The 24,542-nt window shown below is 47.7% G+C and overlaps 2 protein-coding genes and 1 long non-coding RNA gene across 5 annotated transcripts in view; 2 read left to right on the top strand and 1 right to left on the bottom strand.

Annotated features, from left to right (window-relative positions):
* Positions 1 to 445: 445 nt before the first annotated feature.
* On the bottom strand, positions 446 to 6,805 carry LOC146551359 (uncharacterized). The gene is made up of 3 exons (XR_014890265.1): positions 5,883 to 6,805; positions 4,172 to 5,776; positions 446 to 1,050 (listed from the first exon to the last, which is right to left on the bottom strand). It is a non-coding gene; the product is annotated as an uncharacterized LOC146551359 (long non-coding RNA).
* On the top strand, positions 4,795 to 13,245 carry mapre1b (microtubule-associated protein, RP/EB family, member 1b). Of its 2 annotated transcripts, none has more exons than XM_085260683.1 (7): positions 4,795 to 4,935; positions 6,669 to 6,799; positions 7,194 to 7,339; positions 9,073 to 9,274; positions 9,385 to 9,494; positions 9,576 to 9,728; positions 10,276 to 13,245. In XM_085260683.1, the coding sequence occupies exons 2-7, from the start codon at positions 6,679 to 6,681 to the stop codon at positions 10,318 to 10,320; spliced, it is 777 nt and encodes a 258-aa protein (XP_085116809.1). In that variant the 5' UTR covers positions 4,795 to 4,935; positions 6,669 to 6,678; the 3' UTR covers positions 10,321 to 13,245. The 2 variants fall into 2 exon arrangements, with proteins under 2 accessions (XP_085116809.1, XP_085116811.1); XM_085260685.1 differs by lacking the exon at positions 4,795 to 4,935 and adding an exon at positions 5,685 to 5,778.
* A 2,193-nt stretch (positions 13,246 to 15,438) lies between these two features.
* acss2 (acyl-CoA synthetase short chain family member 2) overlaps positions 15,439 to 24,542 on the top strand; it is a 21,020-nt gene continuing 11,916 nt past the window's right edge. Inside the window, exons 1-5 of one of the 2 annotated variants that reach the window (XM_085258826.1) lie at positions 15,439 to 16,132; positions 18,056 to 18,251; positions 22,963 to 23,054; positions 23,189 to 23,292; positions 23,366 to 23,438. In XM_085258826.1, coding sequence (XP_085114952.1) covers positions 16,009 to 16,132; positions 18,056 to 18,251; positions 22,963 to 23,054; positions 23,189 to 23,292; positions 23,366 to 23,438 — 589 coding nt within the window. In that variant the 5' untranslated portion in view covers positions 15,439 to 16,008. The remainder of the gene's footprint in view (positions 16,133 to 18,055; positions 18,252 to 22,962; positions 23,055 to 23,188; positions 23,293 to 23,365; positions 23,439 to 24,542) is intronic. The other variant, XM_085258827.1, reaches the window with a different exon arrangement.

The raw sequence follows: 24,542 nt of genomic DNA, 5'->3' as shown, positions 1-24,542 counted from the left end.
CGCGCAGAACAGCTGATGTTGTTCATGAGACTAAAATCATCTCACTTTGGTAATGTAAATATAATATGGACAATATTATATTTATTGTCAGATTATTATGAGAGATATTTTACAGGATATATTACAGCAGTGAGCTTGAACTCTGGGTCAAAGATTCAAGTTGCAGTTATTTGTGTTTCCTGTCAAGTATCTGTGACAGTGCATATACAGATGTGTTATACATAAGAGACAAATATTATTCTTTTAATATGTTGGTACTAAATGTGGCTCAATGCTTACATACATGTGTAAAAGCAAATGTAGGAGCTGTGTAACTGTTTCTGATAGAATGAAGAGTCGACTGATATATGAAATATTCCTTTATTGGGTGAGAAAATCAGACCATGTCATAACTGCTGTAAGTCACACAGAATAGATATCAGAGCCTTAAACAGGCTGACGTCTGCTAAATGGGTCAAACTGGGCAGAAAGTCTACAAACACATAACATCCTTATAGAATATGATGTAACACTATAGATCAACTTAGCTCAGAATATATAAAGCATATAAACAGTTACAGCAACATGATGCAACAAACACAGCAGCTACTGATCCAAAATACTCAAAGCTTCATAGAACTGAAACCAACATTTATTTTAGCTCCATTCTGCTGCTGATACAGACTTTAGGTTTCTGAACATTAAACTTGTTGCTGCCTTTCATAGTGTGTAACTTGAAGGCCCTGAGTACTCTGAGTACTTTCTCCCACACTGGAAACACTGGGAGGATCACATTATTTGAACATTACCTAATAAGACTGATTCAGCACAGACAGTTATGTTAAACTTTCCTAGCAGTCCTTCACAAACAGGGAACAGTCTGTCTATTCTCTCCATCTGTCAGCTGCTGCTGGCTCTTCCTCCTCCTCTTCCTCACACACTGCTGAGTTTGTCCTGGTGGATCATCAGGGCTGCAAAGCCTCACAGATGATGTGCAGCAGTGGGTCCCTCAGTCTGTCCTCACTCTGGACACTTGCAGTCGTCACACATGGAAATCAAATGTGTGATAAGCTGCAGGATTCAAACACAAGTGTAACTTATAAACACACGTTCATACTTTTATTCCACAATCAGAGAGAATCCTGCTTGTGCCGTGATGTTCAGGACTGCAAACCGAGCAGCATCACTGACTTTCAGCTTGTTGTGTTTGTGGATATATGACGGACTTTAATTATCCATCAAATCACCACATTCTCTGTAGGATTAAGGTCGACTATTGAACGGTGGATATTTTGAAGTAAAGGCTTTAAAACCAAGTTAGCACAAACGTCACTAATGTCACATGACTTTGCCGACATGTGGCCAACAGGAATGTTTTAATGTTCTTCATTATTAAACATTCGCACATAAATAAGTGACGTCATATTCAGTACTTTGACAGTTCACTCTTGGCCGCTCCCTTCTGCCGTATTTTGCGGCAAAATTATCCACACCCACTGCCACGCTATGAATTGTGGGACCACGAAGCGTGCACCGGACCACGCTTGATATTTGGGGAAATCGACGGCGCATTTGGAGTACGCTTCGGATTGGGACAGCCGTCCTCGCGTCGCTGTGACGTAATAGGTCTCAAAATGCGTACTCGAAGCGTGCGGTCGCTGAATTGGGACACAGCCATTGAGTGCCACACACAGTGGAGGACACAAGATGTGTCCCAATTCAGCGACCGCACACTTCGTAGTACTCGCCTCACGTAGCCCGTGAAGTGCGGGTACTACGAAGTGTGCGGTCGCTGGGACACAGCTACAGTCTGATGTTCCAGGTGTAGCCACGCCTCTTTTACACTAATGAAGGACACACCTGTGAGCAGCAATGTTCCCTCTAAGCTGCGCGCGTGCGCAATTGCGCACTGATGGCACGGTCTCTGTGCACAAAAAAAAATTCTAACCTAAACTGAAATTAAAGTAAATATGTTAACAATTCTGTTCTGCAGTGTGAGTCAGTGACTGGCTGCTCCTGTATGGGATCAGAACGATGCCACCTTATCACATAGTCAAATCAAATCAAATCAAAATCAAATCACTTTTATTGTCACATCACATGTGCAGGCACACTGGCACAGCACATGCGAGTGAAATTCTTGTGTGCGAGCTTCACAAGCAACAGAGATGTGCAAACACAACAACACAAACGAGCAAAATACAAGAATGGCCAACCTGAAACTAATAAATATATGTACAATATATAATAGTGTATGCATTTCTGGATGTGTATACTAAATATTTTCCTACGTGTGTGTGTGTGTGTATACACATTTTTACAAATTAAATAGTAAAAAAAAATAAAAAATAAAAAAATAATAATAATAATAATAAAATATATAAAATATACAGAGTTGAATATGTGCAAAACAAGTGGCATTTATATACAGTGTGGAGTGCATAATGTTGAAGTTCCAGTAGTGAAGCTGAGGTGTCTATGACGTGTTCAGCAGTCTGATGGCCTGGTGGAAGAAGCTGTCTCTCAGTCTGCTGGTACGGGACCGGATGCTGCAGAACCTCCTTCCTGAGGGAAGTAGTCTGAACAGTTTATGGCTGGGGTGACTGGAGTCCTTGATGATCCTCCCCGCTTTCCTCAGGCAGCGCTTCCTGTAGATGTCTTGGAGGGAGGGAAGCTCACCTCCAATTATCCGTTCAGAGCACCGCACTACTCGCTGGAGAGCTTTGCAGTTGTAGGCGGTGCTGTTGCCGTACCAGGTGGTGATGCATCCAGTGAGGATGCTCTCAATGGCACAGTGATAGAAGGTCCTGAGGATGCGGGGGCTCATGCCGAATCTTTTCGGTCTCCTGAGAAAGAAGAGGCGCTGCTGCGCCTTCTTCACTGTTTTGTTTGTGTGTACTGACCACGTGAGATCCTCAGCCAGGTGTACACCAAGGAACCGGAAGCTGCTCACTCTCTCCACAGCAGCGCCGTTGATGGTGATGGGGGTGTGTACTTCTCTGCACCTAGTCCAGCCAATGATGCGATTCACATTCGTATATACGCAGCTAAGGGTTGACAGGCTATGTGCCGGTGTTTTAGCAAAGCGGCTGATGTGGAGTGAAGCCACGTTAACGACAACGTGTACAACCAGTGGAGATGTGAGCAGGACAGACGGAACAACTGACGGACAAAGTGTGGACTTTATAGCAGTTTTTAAATTGTGTTGATCGGCCACGTAAAACCAGAGTTGTGATAAAATATCTGCAATGTTTGTTTTTCTTCCTGAATACTGTCGTTGTTTATATTTACTGCGGGAAGAAAACGCTGGAAAGCCTGTGAACAAAAACAAAACACCCCGCCCTTTCCTATTGGTGGAAAAATGTACCATGTCGACCAATCAAAACATGGCATTTAGTTGTTAAGATACTGGAGGAAGTTTTAGGAGTGACGGAGTGTTTTGAGATGTGAGAGATTTGCGACGTTCAGCGCAAATCTTGTGTAGTTAATGTGTAGTGTAGTCAATAGTTTTGTTGTGTGTGTCAAAACAATGAGGCAAAAATAATTTGTGTGGCATCAGATTTGATGCAGAACAGCTGATTGTTCTGTAAATAGTTTGAAATGTTTGTTTAAAAACGCCTTGGCTGCATTTTTAGGTAAACAGCTGCAAAAAACTTTGTTGTTTGCATAACTCAGTTACTTTTTTGAAGAAGTAACTATATAATTAACTGCCCAACATTGGTCATTATTTACTGTATTTTGCAGACAGAGTTACAGACTCTCTCCCAGACCACAGACTCATAATACAAGTCAGAGCTTTATTGAAAGAAAGAAAGAAAGTTGTGTTTTCAAAATTGGAGTTCAAGTTATTTTTACTTCCAATAGTGTTAACATGCTGCACAGGTCATGAACAAGATTTTTTTTTATTTTCATTGTCAGTGGGCTAAAGCAGTTAATTAAAAGTCGTCTAACATAAATGTAAATGCTGTAATTTGATTATTTTAATAAGCTGTAACTTGCATGGATTGGATGCTGGCGTGACCACAGTGCACACGTCTGCTGTCGCTCACAGTGGTCCAAGGGACGCTCAGGGAGTTAGTGTGCTCGCTCAGACACATGAAACATTAGAAGGAACATTAGAGGGAACTTTGGTGTGCAGTCCTGGTGGATTTTAGCAGCTGTGTGAGAGCAGGGCAAAAATAAATACACTCACCTGCCACTTTGTTAGGTACGCCTCTTCAACTGCCCATGACACAAATGTCTTATCGGCCAATCGTGTGGCAGCAGCTCACACACGGTGAAGACGACCTGCTGAAGTTTAAACTGAGACGATGAAGATTTCGGTGACTGTGCTGTGGTTCTTTGGGCCCTTTAATACCAACAGATTCAGGTGGTGGCCGTTTTTCAGTAAAATCAGTTCATCTCTTCTCTCTTGTGGTCTTTATTTGGCGTTAAGCTCCTAAAATCTCCATGTAAATGTAAGCTAGGCTGTTCTTCCATTATTCAGCTTCCTGTGATAGCAGAGTGAAGGCCTGCTGCTGCAGGAGGTGGGAGTGCACATGTTTCTGTGTCACTACAGGAGGAAAATGATGTTACTATGGTTATTGGGATGTCGATACGTCACTGAGTGACGTAAACCTGACCCGCTGCTCCTATAATATGAGGATGTTTTTGTCGTGAATGATGAATTTATTGAACATAATCCTTTTTATGAATAATGACCTCACCATAGACCATTTTGTTCGGACGTCTCGCTTCCGTCCGCCGTCCTTACGTTTAGGCGTTTCCCTTTACGTATTGACGTCATCGCATCGCTTCTTCCGCTGCCGGCAGAGTGGACGTGAGGAAGAGAAGAAAAAAGCAGAAGAGGAACAAACGTCGAAACGAGCGCAGGTTGTTTTTTTTAATGAGAAACATTTCCCGCTGAGAAGAGTAAAAGCTCCAAGTTCGAGAACCGCGAAAGAAAACCGGCTGCAGGTAGGTTTGAAGCCGGCCGGAGCGGCTGGATAACGGCGGCGCGCTCTGTTAGCTTCAGTGTTAGCATGTAGCTAGAACCGTGCGATCCCGGAGCCTCGGACCGGGCACCCCGGGGCCGAGCTCCAGCTCTGGCAGCTGCCGGTACGGTGACGGTTTAAACCGCTATTAACGGCTCTTATCCGAGGAGGTTTGACTCAATAATGGCCGAGGCTAACGGGAGCTAACCGGGCGGTGCTTCAGGGCGGGGGGGACCGCCTGCAGGTCCGGGAGGTGACTGACTCAGCCGGCCGGTGTGGGCGCGTTTAGCCGATGACCGAGCTTTCTAATATTAACACAGATAGCGGAGCTCGGCCAGTGTCTTCCCAGGGAGCCGGACGCTGACCCGTTCGGTGCTTGGAGCCGCGGACCTGACGTTGCTGATCACCGCTAATGTTAGCAGCGTGTGGCTAACGGTCACTTCCTCACAGCTCAGGAGCCCGGCCTCATCTGGTCAGCTACAGGGGCCACTGCCCACCTTTAAAACTTTATTTTTGGTCCTCTGAATAAAGAAAACGAAAATCTGAATTTAACAGCAAAGATAAAACCAACTTTTCTTCTTTGAGAAATATGCTAATCTGCATTTACTGGAGATGATATTTGAATAATATTTGAATAAATGTTGGAAGATGGTTTGTTTGTGATAAGGAAAACAAAAAAACCCAACAAATGCGTCACTGTTGTTTCAGACTGACAACTGATGGTTGTTGGCTGGGAAAGATGTCCGTTTATTAACCTTCACGACCTGGTTGGTACCTCACCATACGTGACTCCGCCCACTGTCTGCTCAGCTTCCTGTAAACAGCTGTAAGCATGATGACACTGTTGCTGAATCACACAAGTTTTTGTAGCAACATTCACAGTGATGTCACTAAATGAAATCAGCTGATGGACCTGTCAGTGTTTACTACCTGCCCAGGAGCATTTGCTCTGCTGTAGATTTTCTGCTGGTCATCGATGGCATTCAGCTTCCTCTCCTGAGAGGATCTCTTGGTGTGAAGGCTGCTTACAGATGACTCCTACAATAACCACATGTTTTGGCCTTTAAGATGTGACAGCTGACCACATCTGTACATTGTGTAGCACTGACCTCCAGCTGCAGAGGACATACCTGAAACAGGCATCGTCGGGACTGCTGTCTGTTTAGTTTGTGATTTTTGCCGCTGACTCAGAAAACTGCGACTGCTCCTGTAGATAAAATGCTTTGAGTTTTACATTGTGCTCATCTGGGAGGTTTGTATCTGGGTGTGCCTGCAGCCTCGTCCTCAGCGGCAGATTAAATGTTGGCCGAAGGTTGCAGCTCGTTATCTGACGCAGAGCCACAGACGGGCCTGCAAGTACGAGCAAACGCCAAAGAGTCGGTTCAGATCCACATTTCACCCGTTTCCATCACAAAAGGACAGGAAGTCGTGCTTTTTTTGTTTGTCTTGTCTGAAAAACAGAAATTCTGAGTTTACTGTGATCAAACTGCATTTCATGTCCTTTGTTCTGAAATTTGACAAACCAAAACAATTACTTTTCAGCAGATTAATTCAAAAAGTAGTCCAGTGTTTCCACAGAGTAGAGGATTTATCTAATCGGGTCATCCTCATTGACGAGGTCCTGATCGAGCAGGTTTAAAGTGACAGTAACAACCCGACGAGCTGTCGGTGTGATGGCCACCATGTAAGTGTGTGTGTGTGTGTCTGTGTGGTCAGGTGACCGACGATGGCTGTGAACGTGTACTCGACCTCAGTGACCAGCGACAACTTAAGTCGCCATGACATGCTCGTGTGGATCAACGAGTCTCTACAGATGAACCTCACCAAGATAGAAATGCTGTGCTCAGGTAAGCGAGGACTTTCAGCACTCTTTGTGCCGTTCTCTTAAATCTGCAGCTCGCCGAGGGACCGCCTTCATATTTGACACCTAAACGTACGTCAGGTGATGATCAGATTAGTCTACAAACCCTATTCTGACCCTTTCAGGTCACCGTTGAACAGATTCAGTCACACTAACCTTTCTGTGGCCTCACGCTCTTCTCGTCTCCGTATCCTGAGGCGTTAGCATGTGACTTCTATCACTGTGTGGGTTACATCACACAGCGAACGGGAAAGAGACGATTAAAGCTATTTCTAAAATCAAACGTGCAGTTTGTCAGTTTTGATTTCTTGTGGTGTGTGACGCCGCCGTTGACGCGGTGTTTCCTCTCCGCCTGTAGTCAAAGTGTTTCCTGTGTCCAGGTGCTGCTTACTGCCAGTTCATGGACATGCTGTTTCCCAACTCTGTGCCTTTGAAGAAAGTGAAGTTCGGGGCCAAGCTCGAGCACGAGTACATCCACAACTTCAAGCTTCTGCAGGTGGCCTTCAAAAAGATGGGCGTCGACAAAGTAAGTCATGCTCATTGATGAGTTTCTGTTGGCGGCGACGCACAATCCTCAGATGTTGAGATCATCCGTTTCACAGATGCAGACAATAATAATAACGTGTTTAAACGTTTCTGTTTGACGACTGTAATCGTGTTCGTACGGATGCAGACCGCACCGCTCTGTCGTGAAGCCGTTTTGCTCGTGGTACATCACATCGCTGGTTCTTTACCTCGCAGCATGAAGAGAGACGCCTGCTGCTGTGAACTGATGTCATATTAAAACATGAAGGATTACCACCTTCCTGTGGTTTCCTAGTGATGGTCTTTTGTTGTGAAGCAGCCGCAGGAAGCATTGGCGTAACTGGAGCAGGGGTGTGTTCGGCCTGAGCGACGTGAATCACTCTGAGGATTAGCGAGGATTTGGTTTCTGTGGGAAATCCACAGCTAATTACATGCTACGCTGTTCCTGCCACAGTGAAGTCGTTCAGCTGAAGCGAGGACACAAGTCCTGCGTACAGCGTGAACGCAAGGAATTGCGGCTGATCCCGGCTGACCCCCGGCCTCTAAGCGCTGTTCTGCAAAGACGCCACCACTGACGCCACGCCCACTTTCTCGGAACTGAGAGCAAACGAGCGCCCTCCCGATCTCTGAGCTCAGTAAACGCTTACCTGATGACTTTATGCTCTCAGTCCGAATGAATAAAGGATGAAGTTCAGGAAGTGATGGTCCCATTAGAGCAGCAGAGGAGTGTGGACATGTTGGCGCGGCTCAGGAAATGTCCCAGCGAGCTTTGAACGTGCACATTTGCTTTGTATTTCTTTTTACTAACGCTATTTAAAAGCTTTAAAGACAGTGCAAACATAAAGGCAGCGGAGGAGCGCGGCGCTCCCTCGCCAACAGCTGTGATCTGTAACCAAACACCTGTTCTTACAGCAGTGTGTGAATCAGACCGGACTCGCGTTTGCTCGGCTCGCTGCACATCTTTGAGGGTTGAAAAAAGCTCCTCAAACCTTTGAAAGTCTCTGTTTGACTTTGTCTCTTTTATTCGCATTAGTGGAAGTTTCTTTGTTTCTGGTGCTTCCTGTTCTCTGGTCTTTCTAGCAAACTGAGCTTCATTAATGTCGGCTCAGTTTGTCCTCTGGATCCAAACGTGTTTCTTTCGGGATGATCTCTGAGCTCCTTCCAGAAGGTTTTTAACTCTGTGCGCTTCAGACGTGTGCAGTCCAAAGAGCTGCAGAGACGATCCTGCTGCAGCTCGACGGGCGGAGACGAGAACGTTGAATTCGTGACTCTTCGTGACGAGGCGCTTGTTTGGAACGAGAGGTGGTGGTGAGCTGGTGCAGAAACAAACCTGAGGTCTGATTGTTCTGAACGGTTAATTTCATTCTAGCAAATGACAAAACGGAAAGAATGAACATGTCAGGTGGGGGGACTCGAGGGCCGGCGTTATCAGCTGATGTAAATGGCTAAATAATGTCCACCAGAGGTCTGGTCATGAACTAATCATCTGATTCAGGTGTGCTGACCCAGGGTGAGATCTAAAACCAGCAGGACACCGGCGCCCGAGGCCTGGAGTTGGACTCCGCTGCTGTAGACGGTTTAACGGGACTCTGTGTCGGTCCAGGGTGGGACTAACATGATGTCCGTCGAACTTTAAATGTCAAAGAGACAAAAGTGATGAAACTTGAGTTTTTATGTAAACCCTGCAGTCAGAGCGCCGCTAACAGCCTGGCGCCATTTCTCCGTCTCTTCCAGATCATTCCGGTGGACAAACTGGTGAAGGGGAAGTTCCAGGATAACTTCGAGTTCGTACAGTGGTTCAAGAAGTTCTTCGACGCCAACTACGACGGAAAGGAGTACGACCCCGTGGAGGCGAGACAGGGGCAGGACGCCATGCCCACGCCCAACCCCGCCACGTCAGCCCTCAACAAACCACCCAAAAAGGCCCTCAATCAAGGTAAGAGCCGACTCGTCTGATTGGTCAGATTTCAGATGGGTGACGGTTACAGACGGGTTTAGAAGTGCTGAAGTTTTGATCGTGTCGCTGACCTTCTAATTTCTCCTCAGCTCCTCAGAGGCCCCCCGTGGCTAAGGTGGCGCCCAAGGTGGCTCCGGTCAGTGCGAAGAAGGCGGGGACGGGAGGAAACGACGAGGAGGTGGCTGAGCTCATCAATGAGGTCAGAGGGCAGACTGTCGCCTCTGTAAGGACGACGGCGAGGCGAGGAGTGCTGATCAGGTGTCTTTATCTTCGTCCACAGATGGAGATGCTGAAATCCACCATCCAGGACATGGAGAAGGAGAGAGACTTTTATTTTGGAAAGCTGAGGAACATCGAGCTGATCTGCCAGGAGAAGGAAGGCGAGGGCGACCCGACGCTGCAGAGGATTGTCGACATCCTCTACGCCACAGACGTGAGTGATTAGCTTTCAATAATTCATGAATCACGTGGCTAAATTACAGAACCGGAGGATCCATTTTTACTCTGCAGCTCAGATATGACACACCAGACATCCCTCACACCTGATTGGCTGAAATGCGCTCCGTGTTCCTCACAGGAAGTGCCATTTGTTGCAGTGTGAACAGCTGCTGTGGATTCTTGCAGAGGCATGCAGCTCACTGTGCCAGCCTCCCACGCTGCTGCTTCATTTACACACATGTATCATTATTGTGTTTATGCAGATTAATGTTGTTTTTTTAAATGCGCTCTTGAACTCGTTGGTGTGGTTTGTGGCTCTCGGCCGCAGGCGATGCCAAAACTTCCAAAAGCTCCTCGGGAAGGATCCTAAACACACGTCGGCACTTTGACTGTAAACACATTTAAAAAGTGCTTCTTCACTGGACACACACACACTTTCATTTGATATAATGCAGCACGGCACATGATTGGTTTGTAGTGCAAACAGGAAGTGACATTTCGTGCTGAGCCTAAAACTGTGTCCCGTCTGCGTTTGTCTCCAGGAGGGCTTCGTCATACCGGACGCTGAGGATCAGGAGGAGTTTTAATATTCAAGACTGCAGCAACGTTTCTCGTAGACGTCCTCGCCCACCAACCCGCCTCCACACCCCGATCAAGCCGAGCCTTTGGTTTTTATATCCAGCGCCGAACCCGGTCTCAGCTTGACCCCCCCCCTCCCCCCTCCCCTCCCCTCCCTCCCCCAAAAGTACCTGCTGGACTTCTCCTTCGTCTCACCTTCGACAAACATCCTTTACCGCGAAGCCTCGGCCCCGCCTCCCCCTGTTACTCCATCTTTCCCAAAACCGGATGGTGCCAACAAACATATCTGGTGTTTGTAACGAACTTTGATTTGAAAACACGGTGATGATGTTCTCTGTGTGTGTGTGTGTCTGTCTGTGTGTGTTTGAAATGAAACGTGGAGATCCTCCTCCGCAGACCCGGCCGACTTCCCAAACTAATCCCGACACATTCCGAGCGAACCCGCTGAGGGTTTGTGCAGGTTTAGTCTGGGACGCGGCGCCGCCGGCTCGTCTGCTGGCCTTCTTCCACCATCTTTATTTGTGCTGAGCTTTTGTAAATTGATGCTCCTGTTCTTCACGCCTCCCACCTCTCTCCACTGGTTGTGTTTTTGTGTTTGGCACGTGTTGTTCACCTTTCTGATCGCAGCCACGTCAGCGCAGAGATTTTTCCCTCACACTGAAAATGTTCCTGGTAGCACATCGGACATGTCAGGCTTCCTAACAAACTGCAGGACGTGTTTGCGTTTGGCAGCCTTCTGATCAACACGACAATGTTTAGTAAAAAAGAACCAAACCAGATTGTTTTGTCTGTTTCCTGCAGCGGCCCTTACACATCACGGAAAACCCAAATGCTGTGCGCTCCAGCCGAAACCCGACTGAGCAGCTGGGGGCAGAGGGTGGGGGTACCTCCACCCTCAGGCTGTGCTGTCACTGACTCCGCCCCTCTGATGCACTCGCTGTAACCCCTCTTTGGTTTGCACAGCAGTCAGCTCGTCTTCAATCTGCGCGCGGGTTAAAAGCCTGTCCGGCTCTTTCGGGCTCGCGGCCGATTGGGTCTGTCTGCGGACGCTTCCTGTTAGAGTTCGGCGTGTCCTGCGTCGGGGTTTAAGCGTATTGCTTAGCGTGCTGAAGGAAGCGCGTGGGAATCACTGCGAGTCTGCATACACGTCCCTGCAGCGCTGTCGTGGGTCTGACTGGAGCCCAGTTTCTGAAATGTTCCATCGATGGCCTTAATCTTTCTTTACTGTGTGTGTGTGTGTGTGTGTGTGTGTGCACTGTTTGTGCGTTTACTGTCAGTCTGGAGGTCGTTGTGGGGAAACGCTCGGCGTCCGTCTTCCATCAAACGCTCCCAAAAGTGTCCGGCTGAGGCTCGGTCCGCTCTCCTGCTTGTTGCCTTCAGCGTCTCCGATCTTTTCGTTTCTCCATCTTTTTCAGAATGTATTTTCTGGAAGAGCGGGCGGAGCCTCGGGGTGGGGTTGCCGGCTAGTTTTTTGGTCTGTGCTGCAGCACATGTTGCTTTCGGACCCGAGGAGGAAAACTGAAGTAGTCTCCTAGTTTAAGTTGTAGTCTGGCTTCTGATTAATGCGACTGATGTGAAAGTTCATAAAAGCACAAAAGCAGGTTTGAAAGCTCTGCAGGGATCTCTCTTTCCAGAAGAATGTGAACCACGCAAAAGAAAAGGCACTCGTGATCCGTTTTATGCAGGAACTATTTCCCTCTGCCGTCTCCATCCGCCGGTTACAGCTCTCTCACGGGCGGAGGGACCCGAGTGTGGATTTGGGTTTCTTTCTGGAAAGAGACATTTCTGCATTCTTGAAAAAAATCAAAGAACTTTTTTTTAATTTTTTTATTTGTTTGCGTTTCTTTTTTTCTAATTTTATTTTTGCGTGTGCCGTTGAGCTCCGTCATAGTGACGAGTGGGCGGAGTTAAAACAGGCGGATCAGAAGCCCTGGCGGCCGGGCAGAGGTGGTGGAGATGGGTGGGGGTGAAGACAATTAAACATTAAACTTTACGTGAACTGTATTTTGGCACGTTTGTCCGAATGAATTTGTTGAAACTTTTGCTGGCGTCACGTTAAAGCTGGTGGCGTGAGGAACTGGAGGCGGAGCTTCCCTAGAGACTGACCCCATTAAGGCCCGCCCCTCCAAACCAGTAAAAACCTTCAGTAAAATTCACACGAAGCTCTGAACTGTTAGGAAAAAAACACGTCGGCGTGGAACTGTGACTTTCTGTCTAAATCTTTTTTTGAGGGGATTAGAGGAGCAGGAAGTGAGCTTGGGTTTGGTCTAAAGAATGCTCGTCTGTGCTCGGAGGTATTTGATGTTGAACCAAAACAGCAACAGCATGGCGGCATTGCTGCGTCCACACTTACCGCTGTCTTCAGTAGCATAAACGTCTTCTTCAGCCGCTGACCCTCCGCCATGTTGGGCTCTCAGCAGCACAGAGTTGGTAGAAAAGAGGTAATGGTTCTATTCTTCCACCCCTGTGGTCCCAGTAGCCGATCCAGAGCTGGTACGGAGCATCTTCACCTGGACACAGCTGCTCTGTTCTTGGAGAACCTCTGAGGGCGTTACTTCCTCCGCACTGCCAACATCAGGTGACCAGGTTAACGGCGCTTCTGTCTTTGTGCTGAGAGTTTTTTTCACGTCCGAACGCGGACTGCGGTCTGCTTGAACGATAAGTGTGTCACTGTAAGTGTTAGAAGGACTGTGGTGGTGTTTCATGTCTGACTGGTACAGAACGTGTCTGAGCGAAGGGAAATACTCGCTTTAAAGGTAATGATGCTTGACTGACCTCTGACCTCTCTCCCCTTTTAACGCTCTGTGCCGATAAGCGTGCACGCCGCGGGCCAAGCGCCACCCGAGTCTTCTCTGTCCGGGCTTCTCTCTGTGTTTGTTATACTTCTTTAATAAAGTTTCGTACAGACAATAAAACAGTATTTCCACGCCCGAGTCGGCTGTTTTTCCTCCTTTCCACAGAATCGCGCTCCAACTTGGCGATGACAGGAAAACAATCCTTCAGGTGTTTGTTAAAAACCACTCCCACTCAGAGAGGCAGCAAAGCTGAGAGTATGATGGGTTTTTTTGGTCTGCTGGGTTTTGAGTCTAACATCTGCAGGAGGTCCAGATGTTCTCCTGAAGCAGCGATGGTGTGAGTCACAGCAGGAGCTGAGCTCACTCCTCTGCTCTTCCCAGATGTGCCTCTAAGCTTCCAGCTGCTGATGTGAGCTCTGAGACGACGAGGCTCTTTCTGCTCTGTCTGTGAGTGGATGATGATGAGCTACAGATGTTTCAGGTTCGATTCTCAGTTAACGCTGATAATCACAAAGATCTTGAATCCTTAAAGGCCAAAAATGTACATGTGTTTGTAAAGGTCTCCACAGCCACCACCTGAAGCTGGCCTTGTTTTAACTGGAGGAAAGCTTTGTAGTGTTTATGCACTGGTGTGTGAAGCGCATCTGTGGTGTGAACGTCACGTCCGTGTTCAGGTTGCTGCTGGGGGGTTTCAGGACCAGCCGAGCATCGTTTAAGCCTACCCAGGGGTGGCTGCTGATGGCTTGTGACGGCGTCAGAGGAATACTCTATGAATCCCAGATTTCCGACATCTCAAAGCTAAGACCAAACTGGTTTCCTCACCATGACGATTAGTTCGCTGTCCTCGGACGACATCCGCAGTCACAGATCTCAGTCCAGCAGAGCAGCTTCGGGATGTTCAGGAGATTCTCATTATGGGTGCTGCAGCTGTATGATGTCATGATGATGTCATGTCACCAGAATATATTGTTGAATCTGAGCCAAGAAGTATTAAAGGGGGTCCAGCCCAGTACTACCAAGGTGTACCTAATAAAGTGGCTGGTGAGCCGATTACAGTATAATATCCTGATTTCCTGATAACATTTACATTTACAATAATTGATTACACAGCGGTGGAGAGTAGACTTTATCAAAGTAGATGTCTTTCTGAAAGTGCTGTAACTAAGTTTAAGAATGTAATCCACCCACTGTTATCATCTTCAATGCCCTGTACCAACACAGAGCGGAGCAGCTATCTGAACGCTACTCCAACAGAGGTCGATTATCTTGTTAATAATTTCTCCTCCTCACTACGTACGACTCTGGATACTGTAGCTCCTGTGAAAACTAAGGTCTCTAATCAGAAGTACCTGACTCCGTGGTATAATTCTCAAACACGTAGCCTAAAGCAGATGACTCGTAAGCTGGAGAGGAAATGGCGTGTCACAAATTTAGAGGATCATCATTTAGCCTGGAGAAATAGTTTGCTGCTTTATAAGAAAGCCCTCCGCAAAGCCAGAACATCTTACTATTCATCACTGATTGAAGAAAATAAGAACAACCCCAGGTTTCTCTTCAGCTCTGTAGCCAGGCTGACAAACAGTCAGAGCTCTGTCGAGCCACCGCTCATCCTACAGAATAAAAACTGATTAGGAGGAGACTGAGTGATAAATGTATAATTAAAGATTTTTCTCTTTCACGAGGATCAATAACGGGTCATGAGCTTCAGAGACCGCTCTCCTGTCTCAGAGAAATGCTGCCGGATTGACTCAAATACTTAAAAAATAAATAGATAAAAATATGATATGAGGGACTGCTGTAATACACAGCTGTGCCCACAAGGGTGCAGCATTGGACCGTTATCAATAATCTAAGGAAAAATGAAACTAGCCTCAAAACACCACCCTTCCATTCACTTCCGCTTCTGGAATTGCAAAATATATTTGAGTAATTCTAAGGATGAAGCTCTGTCACAGGTAAACTTAAAACGCATGGATTGAACACAAAAAAGTTCTATAAGAGTTGGATTCACCGTGCAACACCATCTGTCCGACTTGACGGTCATTAGAATCACATAAATTCTGTTTTTGGCTTCTAAACTGGATTTCCATTCATCGCTTTACCTATTTCTCATTTTCCCAGCACAATGTAAGTTCAAGACTTTTGCACAGTACCGAGACTGAGCCAAAATTGAATAAACAAAACTTTTACTATCTTAAACCCTGTGTGAGAAGCACTTGAATGCAGCACCAGCCCTGTTTATTATTGTTAGTACTGTAAATTCTTACAGTTCCGTGAGTCCGCGAATCAGCGGTGATCTCTGATTGGCTGCCCCTGGAGCCAAACAGCGCTCAGCGCCACACGCTTTCCTGGAGCAGAAGAAGAAAAAGAAGGAGCTGCGACCTGTCAGCTCAGAGACGAAACCCTCTCAGCGGCTCCTTCGGAGAGTCCACACAGGCTCTGCTCGGCCAGAGGTCCAACTGCTGCCCACATTTATCCAGAACACACTTTACACGCTGAAGCGGGAGGAATCTTCTGCGCACGCGTGTGAATTCTCTTTCTCCTGAAGGCTGTTAGCTCAGCGCGTTAGCCTGTTAGCTGCTCCGTGTCCGATCTGCAGGACTTTCCTCGAGAGGAGCGGACAGAGTCCACGGGAGCTACACCCACACTCACCTGGGATCCGGTTTACAGACGCACCTGCGAGTTTACGGTCCAAGCTCGGCTTCTGCACACAAAGTCTGAGCGGAAGCTCAACAAAAAAGCTCCTGCAGAACAAGGAAGTCTAAATGAACTTTGCTGCTAGCCGTTAGCTGGCACCCTGCTAGCCTCGTAGCCACCATTCATTAATTGCAGCTGAAGGACACCTGCCCGCTAGACCCGTTGTTTCTTCTGGAAGCTGAGCTCACGGCTCGAGTTTCAGACATGATCCCTGAGAAACCCCCGCAGGAGAACGTGTTCCACGGCTCCGAGGAGCTGAAGGAGGCTCACGTCCCGAGTTTCGACAAGTACAGAGAGCTCTACATGAAGTCCGTGGACAACCCGGACGGTGAGTCTCCTCAAAACGGTAGCTCAGGTAGCAAAGACGACACCTGCGACCCCAGGTGACACAGGTGATGGGTCAGGGTTAAAGCAGAAGTGCAGAAACGTCATCGTACAGTCAGCTAAACTTATAAAGTGTGAATGGGCAGGTGCAGATAGTCCCGGAATGCACGCGCACGGGGGTGGAGTGTAGACCTGTCTTCATGTACAGATGCACCGCTCCCTGCGCGTGCCCTCTGTGCTCTCCTTTGATCTGTGACATTTTCCGCTCTTTGGTTTGGATTCAAGCGATCAGGCAGGTGCAGTGACATCATAGCCAGAGACCATGGAGACCAATTTAGTCTTACCAGTTAGCTGAAAACCACAAATCCAACTTTTAAAAAGATGAAATGGATTAAATACAAAAAGAAACACAAGATTTTGGGTGTGAAAGCTGCAGTTCCTCTAGTGACCAGCGGAGGCGCCAGCACTGAGTCGGTACCCATAGAGTCCCAGAACTGGACCTCTGGATCGTGTTTGTGCTGTTGGAGCCTTTTGGAGCTTTGTGATGACATCATGTGACCAGTAATGTCTGCTGTGAGGTCACTGCACTAATCATCTGAGAAGGCGGTGCTCCGGGTTGATGCACTAATACGCTCCAAGGATGCAGCTTGGTGACCGCACAGCATTTGGTGATACCTTTGACTCCACCCTCTCATCCACATGTGGTCACCTCTGGAAACACAACGGCGTGTTGGCATCGTGGCTACGCAGGCTGCTGTTAAAGCCATCAGAGTTTAGTGAGGGTGACAATGAATGATCCAAGCATTTATGTAATCCATTTATTGTAATGGGAAACAACTTTGATACCAATAGGCCGAAGAAGCTGAAAAGATTCAGCATCTATAAAATTAAACATGTAGCAGAGTGTCACATAAAACCACGCAAAGCTGCTCAGCTGAGTCCAAGAATAAAACCAGCGAGCTGGAAATGAGCAGCATTTTAAAAATCCACAGTTCTCTGGATGAAATACTCCAGTTTTCAGGACCTTTTTCTTTTTTCATCAGACTGAATATTTCTGGACTCATGTCATCTTTGTTCTGTTTCAGAAGCTAAATGACCGCTTGGGCAAAAATAACATGAAACTTCTCTTTATGACTTGAAAGAAAGTTTTGCTGTTCTGTTTGTAATAAGTGTAGTTTAGTGTAACCCATAGACATGAACTTTGAGATTATTTTAGTTTGGTGGCAGTAAGGAAGTAGTTTTACCTGCTCAGGTGGTTTCCTGGAGGGAGGTGTGTAAAGCATGATATCAGCCGGTCTGTGCTGGAGGCTTCATGCACAGATGACAGTTTTTAGAGGAAAACGTTGCAAAGCGGCGTCTGGCTGCAGCAGCAGCTGTTAAACAGTTTAACCTGAGCTGGTTGATTATTAACAGTGATTAAAGCCGGCTGTTTATAGGCTCTGCTGTAAGCGACACCTTTTCAGGTGTGTGTGTGTGTGTGTGTTAGTGTTAAAAACAAACTGTAAACACATCAGAGCAGTGCGTCAGGAGGGCAGACATATTTAATATGAACTGTATTTGTAACGAGCATAAACTCTGTACTTGGAACATAAACTGTCCTCAGGAAGAACAACAGGGCGTAAAATACTGTAACACGGCGGTTATAATGTAACCACGCAATTATGTGATACAACAAAGAGAATAATAAATGGTACCAGGATGTTACTGCAGTAATAATACAGTGTAAGGGTACATTGGTATTTCCACGCTAACGATGATGTCACAGACGGAGTGATGCCCGTGGTGATGGAAGATGCGTCGGGGTGTGTAACTGAAGGAACCGCAACCCCATGTTTATTTACTGTTTGTTGTTGTTGTTGTTGTAATAGTCGTACAGTTCATGTGCAAACTGATGCGTCTCCCTCTGATCGCTCTTCCTGTCCCGCAGAGTTCTGGGGCGACGTTGCTAAGGACTTCTTCTGGAAGACCAAGCACACGGGTCAGTTCCTCGACTACAACTTTGATGTGACCAAAGGAGAAATCTACATCAAGTGCATGGAGGGAGCGTCCACCAACATCTGCTACAACCTGCTCGACCGCAACGTCCACGAGAAGAAGCTCGCCGATAAAGTCGCCTTCTTCTGGTCAGTGTGTGTCTGTGATTTCAGCAGATCTATGAGCGCACGGTTATGCAGGCGTGTGTGTGTGTGTGTGTGTGTGTGTGTGTACTCTGATCAAGAGACCCCCCCCCCCCAATAAATAACTAAAATAAAATTAGCACTGTTAGCTGTGTTCTTATCACTGGGTCCTGTAAACAGCTGGAGAACAAAAACCAGTTTCATCTCATGACGGTTGTCGGGCCAGCAGGACTCTCCCTCTGAACTCACTCGGCGTCTCAGCTGAGTCTGCTCGTCCGCCCTGAGGACAGAGAGGCACGACTCCAGTCCCTGACCCCGGCAGACACGTGCAGGCGGGGGCTGGTTCATGGGTGGGGGCGACATCGTGAATCTCAGGTGTGAATAAAGCCAAACAGACGCGAGTTTCTCCATCAGTCTTACCTGCACTGGCACAAAGCAAAGGTGTGACTGCTGTTTGGTTGCTACAGTGAGCCAGCACACAGGCGCTTCGACCAATGAGGAGCGACCTTATCCCAGATGTTTGTGTTACAGACGCCAAAACATTAAATGCAAGTGGAATAGCTTAATCAGAGCAATGAGTTAAAAATGATGATAATGCAGGAACTCGACGAATAAAATAACACTTACATAGAAATAATATGTAAAAGCTCATATTTTAAAAGAAAAAAAGAAAATACGAGATTCTGGAAAAATATAAACAACAGGCTCAAATATATAAAAAATTAAAAATTCTTTTGGCCTCTGAGTAGCTGCATCTTGTTCTCACGACCTTTGAACTTTGGCTGTCATGTCCAAGCCAGCCGTTCGTTCTTGGGGCTGATACAACACTAACAGTAGCAGGACCGAGCACGGGCACATGGTACACCGCCGTCCTCTCCTTTGTCTCCGTCTCTCAAACAGATTGTGTGGTTGGGTTTATCAACCATGAATCTGAAACGAGTGATGTCACTGAAGCTCACAGCCTGAGGAGGAAGAAAATGTTTCATTTTCACGTCAGAATAAAAATGATTTAAGTCTGAGAGACTTGAACATAAATGGCATTTTAGATAAGCCAGCTCTGCCCTCTCAGGCTTCCTTTCATCGTTGCGTCACTGTCCTGTGGTCACAGAGGAGTGGATGCTGCGAGCAGAGCTTCTGAAAGCAGCAGCAGGTCACTGGAGAGGCCTGGAGGGCTTTTATCCACCAATCTCTGGAAAGCATCCAGAAGGTTCAGTCCAAAGTTTGCTGAGCGTCATCCAGCAGATTAATCTGGTTATTGATTAATGCTCGAAGTAATAAAATGTTTCCACACGAGTGCAGCTGATCACCTTTAAGACTCGACATCTCTGTTCCCGTGTCAGAGCTGAATTACCTGTGGGCTGCCTGCAGCAGAGAGAAATCCCTGCAGGAAGCATTAAACCTGTCACATAAATCACTGACCTCAGTTTGTTTTAGAGGATTTAAACTGAAAATGCTCAGGCATTAATAACAAAGCAGAGAGAAGCGAGTCTAACATGTCATGTTTTTAAAACTCCAGGTTTGACTTCACAGTTTCATTCAATTTAGTTTTATTTATCCAACAACAGTCGCCTCAAGGTGATACCGAGAAAACCCAACAATCATATGACCCCCTATGAGCAGCACTTTGGTGACAGTGGGGAGGAAAAACTCCCTTTTAACAGGAAGAAACCTCCGGGTCAGGCTCAGGGAGGGGCGGGGCCATCTGCTGTGATTGGTTGGGGTGAGAGAAGGTTGATGTCAGAGGCTCCACCCACCTGTTTGTGTGGGGCAGCCAACTAGAAGGAAGCTTGCTTTAACAAGGCGGAGCTAATATAATATATTTTAATGTTTTTATCAGGGTCGTTTCAGTGCTGGTTATGGAGTCGAAGCTCCGCTGATTTTAAGGGTTTTTGGCCTTTTCCTGTATTGACCTTCTTTCCTCAGAGCGTGAGACCCTGAGCAGGTCCCCTCTGAGTGGGGAGAGGACCCAGAGCGACTGAGTCTGATCTTTGTGAGACAGTGAAAAACCTCCTCACAGCTCCTGGAGTCTCAGTGACGTTTGAGCCAAGTGTTGAAAATAAATCCAACACTGTTGTGTATTTATAGGTGCGTGTGTGTGTTCCTCTAACACAGGCTGCTGTGATGACTGGGCTAAGAAGCGCCGTGACCTTTTGTTGGAGTGTTTGCTTCCAGAGTGTGTGCGTTAGCTTGTTAAACACTGAAGAAGTTAACACCAGATTAGCTGCTGCTGCTCGAGAACGTGCGCAGTCCCGTTTAACGATCTAATTAAACGATGTGGCTCAAATTTAAAACAAATGATGTCAGAGGTGTTTTCTGGTCGTGCTGTAACTGCTTGCTGAGACTCCTGTAAAATGCACAAACAGACACGTGTGCAGCTCTGAAAGTGTTAATGTGGTGGTGCTATAAATGGCCCAGCACCTCCACACAATCAGTCACGCCAGAGGGGCGTGAGCCCGACGGCGGGCACGCGGACCCGGCAGCTCGGATATCAGCCTGGAAGTGCCTGCACAGGTCGGGACCTCAGCACAGCTGCATGCTGTGAGTCCCAATCAGCTGAGAGCAGCAGGCGGGTCACAGAGACCGCTCAGATATGTGAGCGGCCCTCCCACCATCACACGCTCATGCACGCTCGTGCACGTGCACACAGCAGTGTTGAAACGCCCCTCGCTGCTGCAGACAGAGGCAGATTGGGATCCCAGCTGCTGCTGAGGTTCTGGTTGTGCAGCTTATACCAGTCCGTACTGGACGACAAACGAGCGAGAGCCAGAAGAAGCACTTTACACCTGAAACGTGTCAAATTTATGCAGCTTTTCCCCGCCGAGCGTAACGTCATTCTTACGGCAAACACGAAGCTCTAGAAAGCAGCTGAAATGTGTTTGGTGTTAGTTTCCTGTTGTGAAAGAAACGTTTTCTTTAGCAAGTTTGTAAGTTCAACACTATGAAAGTAAAACTGACAAGTTTTCACAGCTCACTGTAAAATCAGCCTTTGATCTGAAATGTATGCAACTTATTTTTAGATGTATGAATTTTTAAAAATAAACCTCAATCCTGGTTTGTGCCAAATTTCATCTGCGCTCCGAACAGCAGTCAAACAGTTTCAGGTGTAATGAGCAGCTGCACTACACTGAACAGAGTCACGTTCTGGGCTGGTTCCAGTTTGGAGTTGGTGAACTCAACTAGCTGAGAGATGATTCACCGGCGTCCAGGCAGCGTGGACAGCAGGTGTGTAAATGAGGCGATGTCGGTGTATCTAACAGGAGGGTGAGGGGGGCGCCTGTGTGTGAATCTGCAGGCGTGTGAGGTTGTAGTTGCAGTTTTTCGGTGCTGTTTGTAGTCGAGTTTGTCCACGTGGGATCTGAGCCACATTATTCTGTCTGCAGCCTGCAACACTGCGAGGCGAGCTGCCCGGCGAGCTGCCCGGCGAGCTGCCCGGCGAGCTGCCCGGCGAGCTGCGAGGCGAGCTGCCCGGCGAGCTGCCCGGGCTTCAATCATCTGCAGAGGCAGAGCTGTCGCAGCTCGTCCGCCTCTGTCTGCTGTAAAGGCTTCATCTCATCCCTGCAAACTGCACGCGTGTGCAGGAGAGGGAGGGAGGATGTGCCCTCGAGTGTCGCTGTTGCAAGTTCCCGAAACGGCCAGAATGACGCCGTGTTGTGAAAAAGCAGAAAGTTTTCATGAGGCAACTTCAACAATGTGAAGATTGCTCAAGACCAAGTCTGTGCCAAGACTTGGAGTTTCTGCTCTGGTTGGTTTGTGAGTTGTTGTTGTTCTTAAAGGAACACCAAAACCTGTTTGTCCAGTCTGGGGTAAAAGGTCATTCAATCATTAGTTTCACCCAAACACAGTGTGGCTCCTTCAGGATCTATAAATATGAGAAATTGCCCAAATTTCTGCTCTGCTTGGTCGTTACATGGAGGCTGACCTTATTACACGAGTGTGCTGCTGGATGGACGTGACCTCCTGTTCTGAGAGAGCATGAACATCAGTGTTTTCCTGCACAGAGGCCTGATGAAGTCGTTGATGGCCCTCAGTTACTTTAACCTCTGGGACCGTTCAGTGGAAAACTGAATCAAAGTGCAGATTTCTGTCACGTAGTACCAGCAGTGCCGTTATCAGCCTGACTGTTCTGAGTATCACGCCTCTGCTGCTCTTTGGCGCCGCGCTGCGTGAATCCAGTGACGGTTTTTAACTTTGGCTGATTTAAAATGATGTGAAACCAGCAGCCAGCTTAGCCGAGCTAGCATTGGCTAACATTAGCTAGAGGAGAGACTGCTCAGGGTTTGATTTGATCCTGAACGACTCCTGTGCATCATGGAGCCTCCCGCCGACGCTCACTGTAACTTCCTCTCAGCTTTGTGGCCTCAGGAACGCATCGCAGAGGCTGAATGCTAACAATTACGCCCTATGTTTGTGTGGAAGTTGTGTGTACGCAGTCACTGATCTGAGCTTAAAACAGTGCAACACAAACCAGAAACACAGATTTTGGTCGCAAGCACAGAAATCGATGTGACGGACGTTGGCGAGCACAAAGAGCAGAGGCTTTAATCAGGAAAGTGACCGTCGAGCTCATCAGCTCGTGTGACAGGCCCGGTGTCGCGTGTTAGTGATGTGTTTCCTGATCTGAAGGTCATCGGCTCTCGGAGGACGAAAGCATCGGGATGTGAGGAAACCTTACATCTTGTTGTTTGTTTTTAATGCATGTGTTGAATGCTGATTTCAGGGAGGGCAACGACCCCGGCGACGAGCTGACGGTGACCTACAGGGAGCTGCTGCAGAGAGTCTGTCAGTTCGCCAACGTCCTGAAAGCTCAGGGTGAGTTATCCGCTCGCTGGCACCGCCCCCTCTCAGCGCTCTATGAAGTGAAAGGTTTCGTTCACGATGGTTTTATGTGCTCAGATATTTGGATCGAGTCGTAAATCCTGCTCGCTTCTCTTTTTTGTCTCCAGGCGTGAAGAAGGGCGACCGCGTGTCCATATACATGCCCATGGTGGTCGAACTGGTGGTCGCCATGTTGGCGTGCGTACGCATCGGAGCGGTCCACTCCATCGTGGTGAGCTGCAGACGCCCGTGAACACGGTGGTTTGAGTTAAAGATGGAGGCTAACGCTGGTCTGCTGCTCTCAGTTTGCAGGTTTCTCTGCAGAGTCTCTGTGTGAGAGGATCGTGGACTCTCAGTGCTGCCTGCTCATCACTGCAGGTCAGCCTCACGCACCTGCAACAAGTTCCCGCTCATTAAAGATATCCTTAATCCTGCAGGGGGTGGTAGCAGTGTTGAGTCTCACCTTGACCTCTGACCTCCTTTGGTTGGACAATAAGCTACTCGTGGGTTGTAAAAAAGGTGAAATGGCCGAGTTAACTGGGGAGCGAGATCCAGACCCACGAAAAGCTGCTCACGCCAATCATTCCATCTTTATTGATCTCTGTCTTCACCCAGAGGTGGAGCCGGGACGCTCGCGGCGTCAGGGTGGAGCGTTTATGTTGCTCGTTTATTCGTCCTGATGATCTCATACCAAACGCGCACCTTTGAGTTCACGCTTTCACCTTTTATGCAGCGTGCACACGCGTTTCACCCACCAAGCTGGACGTGGCGGTGAAGAGAGGCGCTGGCCGAGGTGCTGAGTTGGGGCCAATAATCAGTCTTATTAGCTGGATTAGAGGGTGGTGATATAATCCAGTTAATCTGCTGCGTTATTGGCCACACACTCATTCATCCTGTAAGCAGATCATGAGGCCCGGTGCCTCTGTGGCTGCCGTTAACTGTGACCAGCACAGGTGGAGGTTCGGTAAACTGGTGCAGGCGTAGCTGCAGAGTTGATGCTTTGTTAATCCGTGTGCACGTTATCGCGAGGAAGCATCCGTCCTTAAACTAGGCGCTGAGGATTTTTAAAGCTGGGATCTTACAGTAAAGCTAAAGTTAACCTGTGACCATCACAGGTGCTGCTGCGTAAAGCAAAGCATTTCCCATCAGCTCTGCTGGAAGGGAGAGCGATTGGCTGTAGTGACGAGGATCAGACTGAAGGTGGAGCACATGGGGAGTGACTCGCTGATGGAGCTGCAGTGAAAGCTGAGCTCCACCAGTCTGATGTCACAGCTTCGGCTGTCGGGGTCCGTGTGCTCGAGTGACGCAGCAGCGTACAGAAACCACGCAGAGCATATCTGATCAGCTGACGGACCGACACGGAGGAGGTTCGACTGATTAATGGAGGATGCTGACTTCAGCTCTTTGCTGCACTAACGCAGATTTATTACTGACATTGAGCTGAAGGAGTCCCCAGTCTGAACCCCGATTACTGAAACCAGC

This window comes from Mchenga conophoros, linkage group LG20, assembly GCF_057382185.1.
Source record: "Mchenga conophoros isolate Kocher_MC1m ecotype Shallow Benthic linkage group LG20, M_conophoros_male_GT1.1, whole genome shotgun sequence".
Lineage (NCBI taxonomy): Eukaryota > Metazoa > Chordata > Actinopteri > Cichliformes > Cichlidae > Mchenga > Mchenga conophoros.
This window is presented reverse-complemented; position numbering and strand designations above follow the sequence as displayed.

Coding starts and splice junctions, on each gene's coding strand:
- mapre1b (XM_085260683.1), top strand. CDS start 6,679: ATGGCTGTGAACGTGTACTCGACCTCAGTGACCAGCGACAACTTAAGT. Junction 6,800..7,193: donor GATAGAAATGCTGTGCTCAG/GTAAGCGAGGAC, acceptor TCCTGTGTCCAG/GTGCTGCTTACTGCCAGTTC. Junction 9,275..9,384: donor CAAAAAGGCCCTCAATCAAG/GTAAGAGCCGAC, acceptor ATTTCTCCTCAG/CTCCTCAGAGGCCCCCCGTG.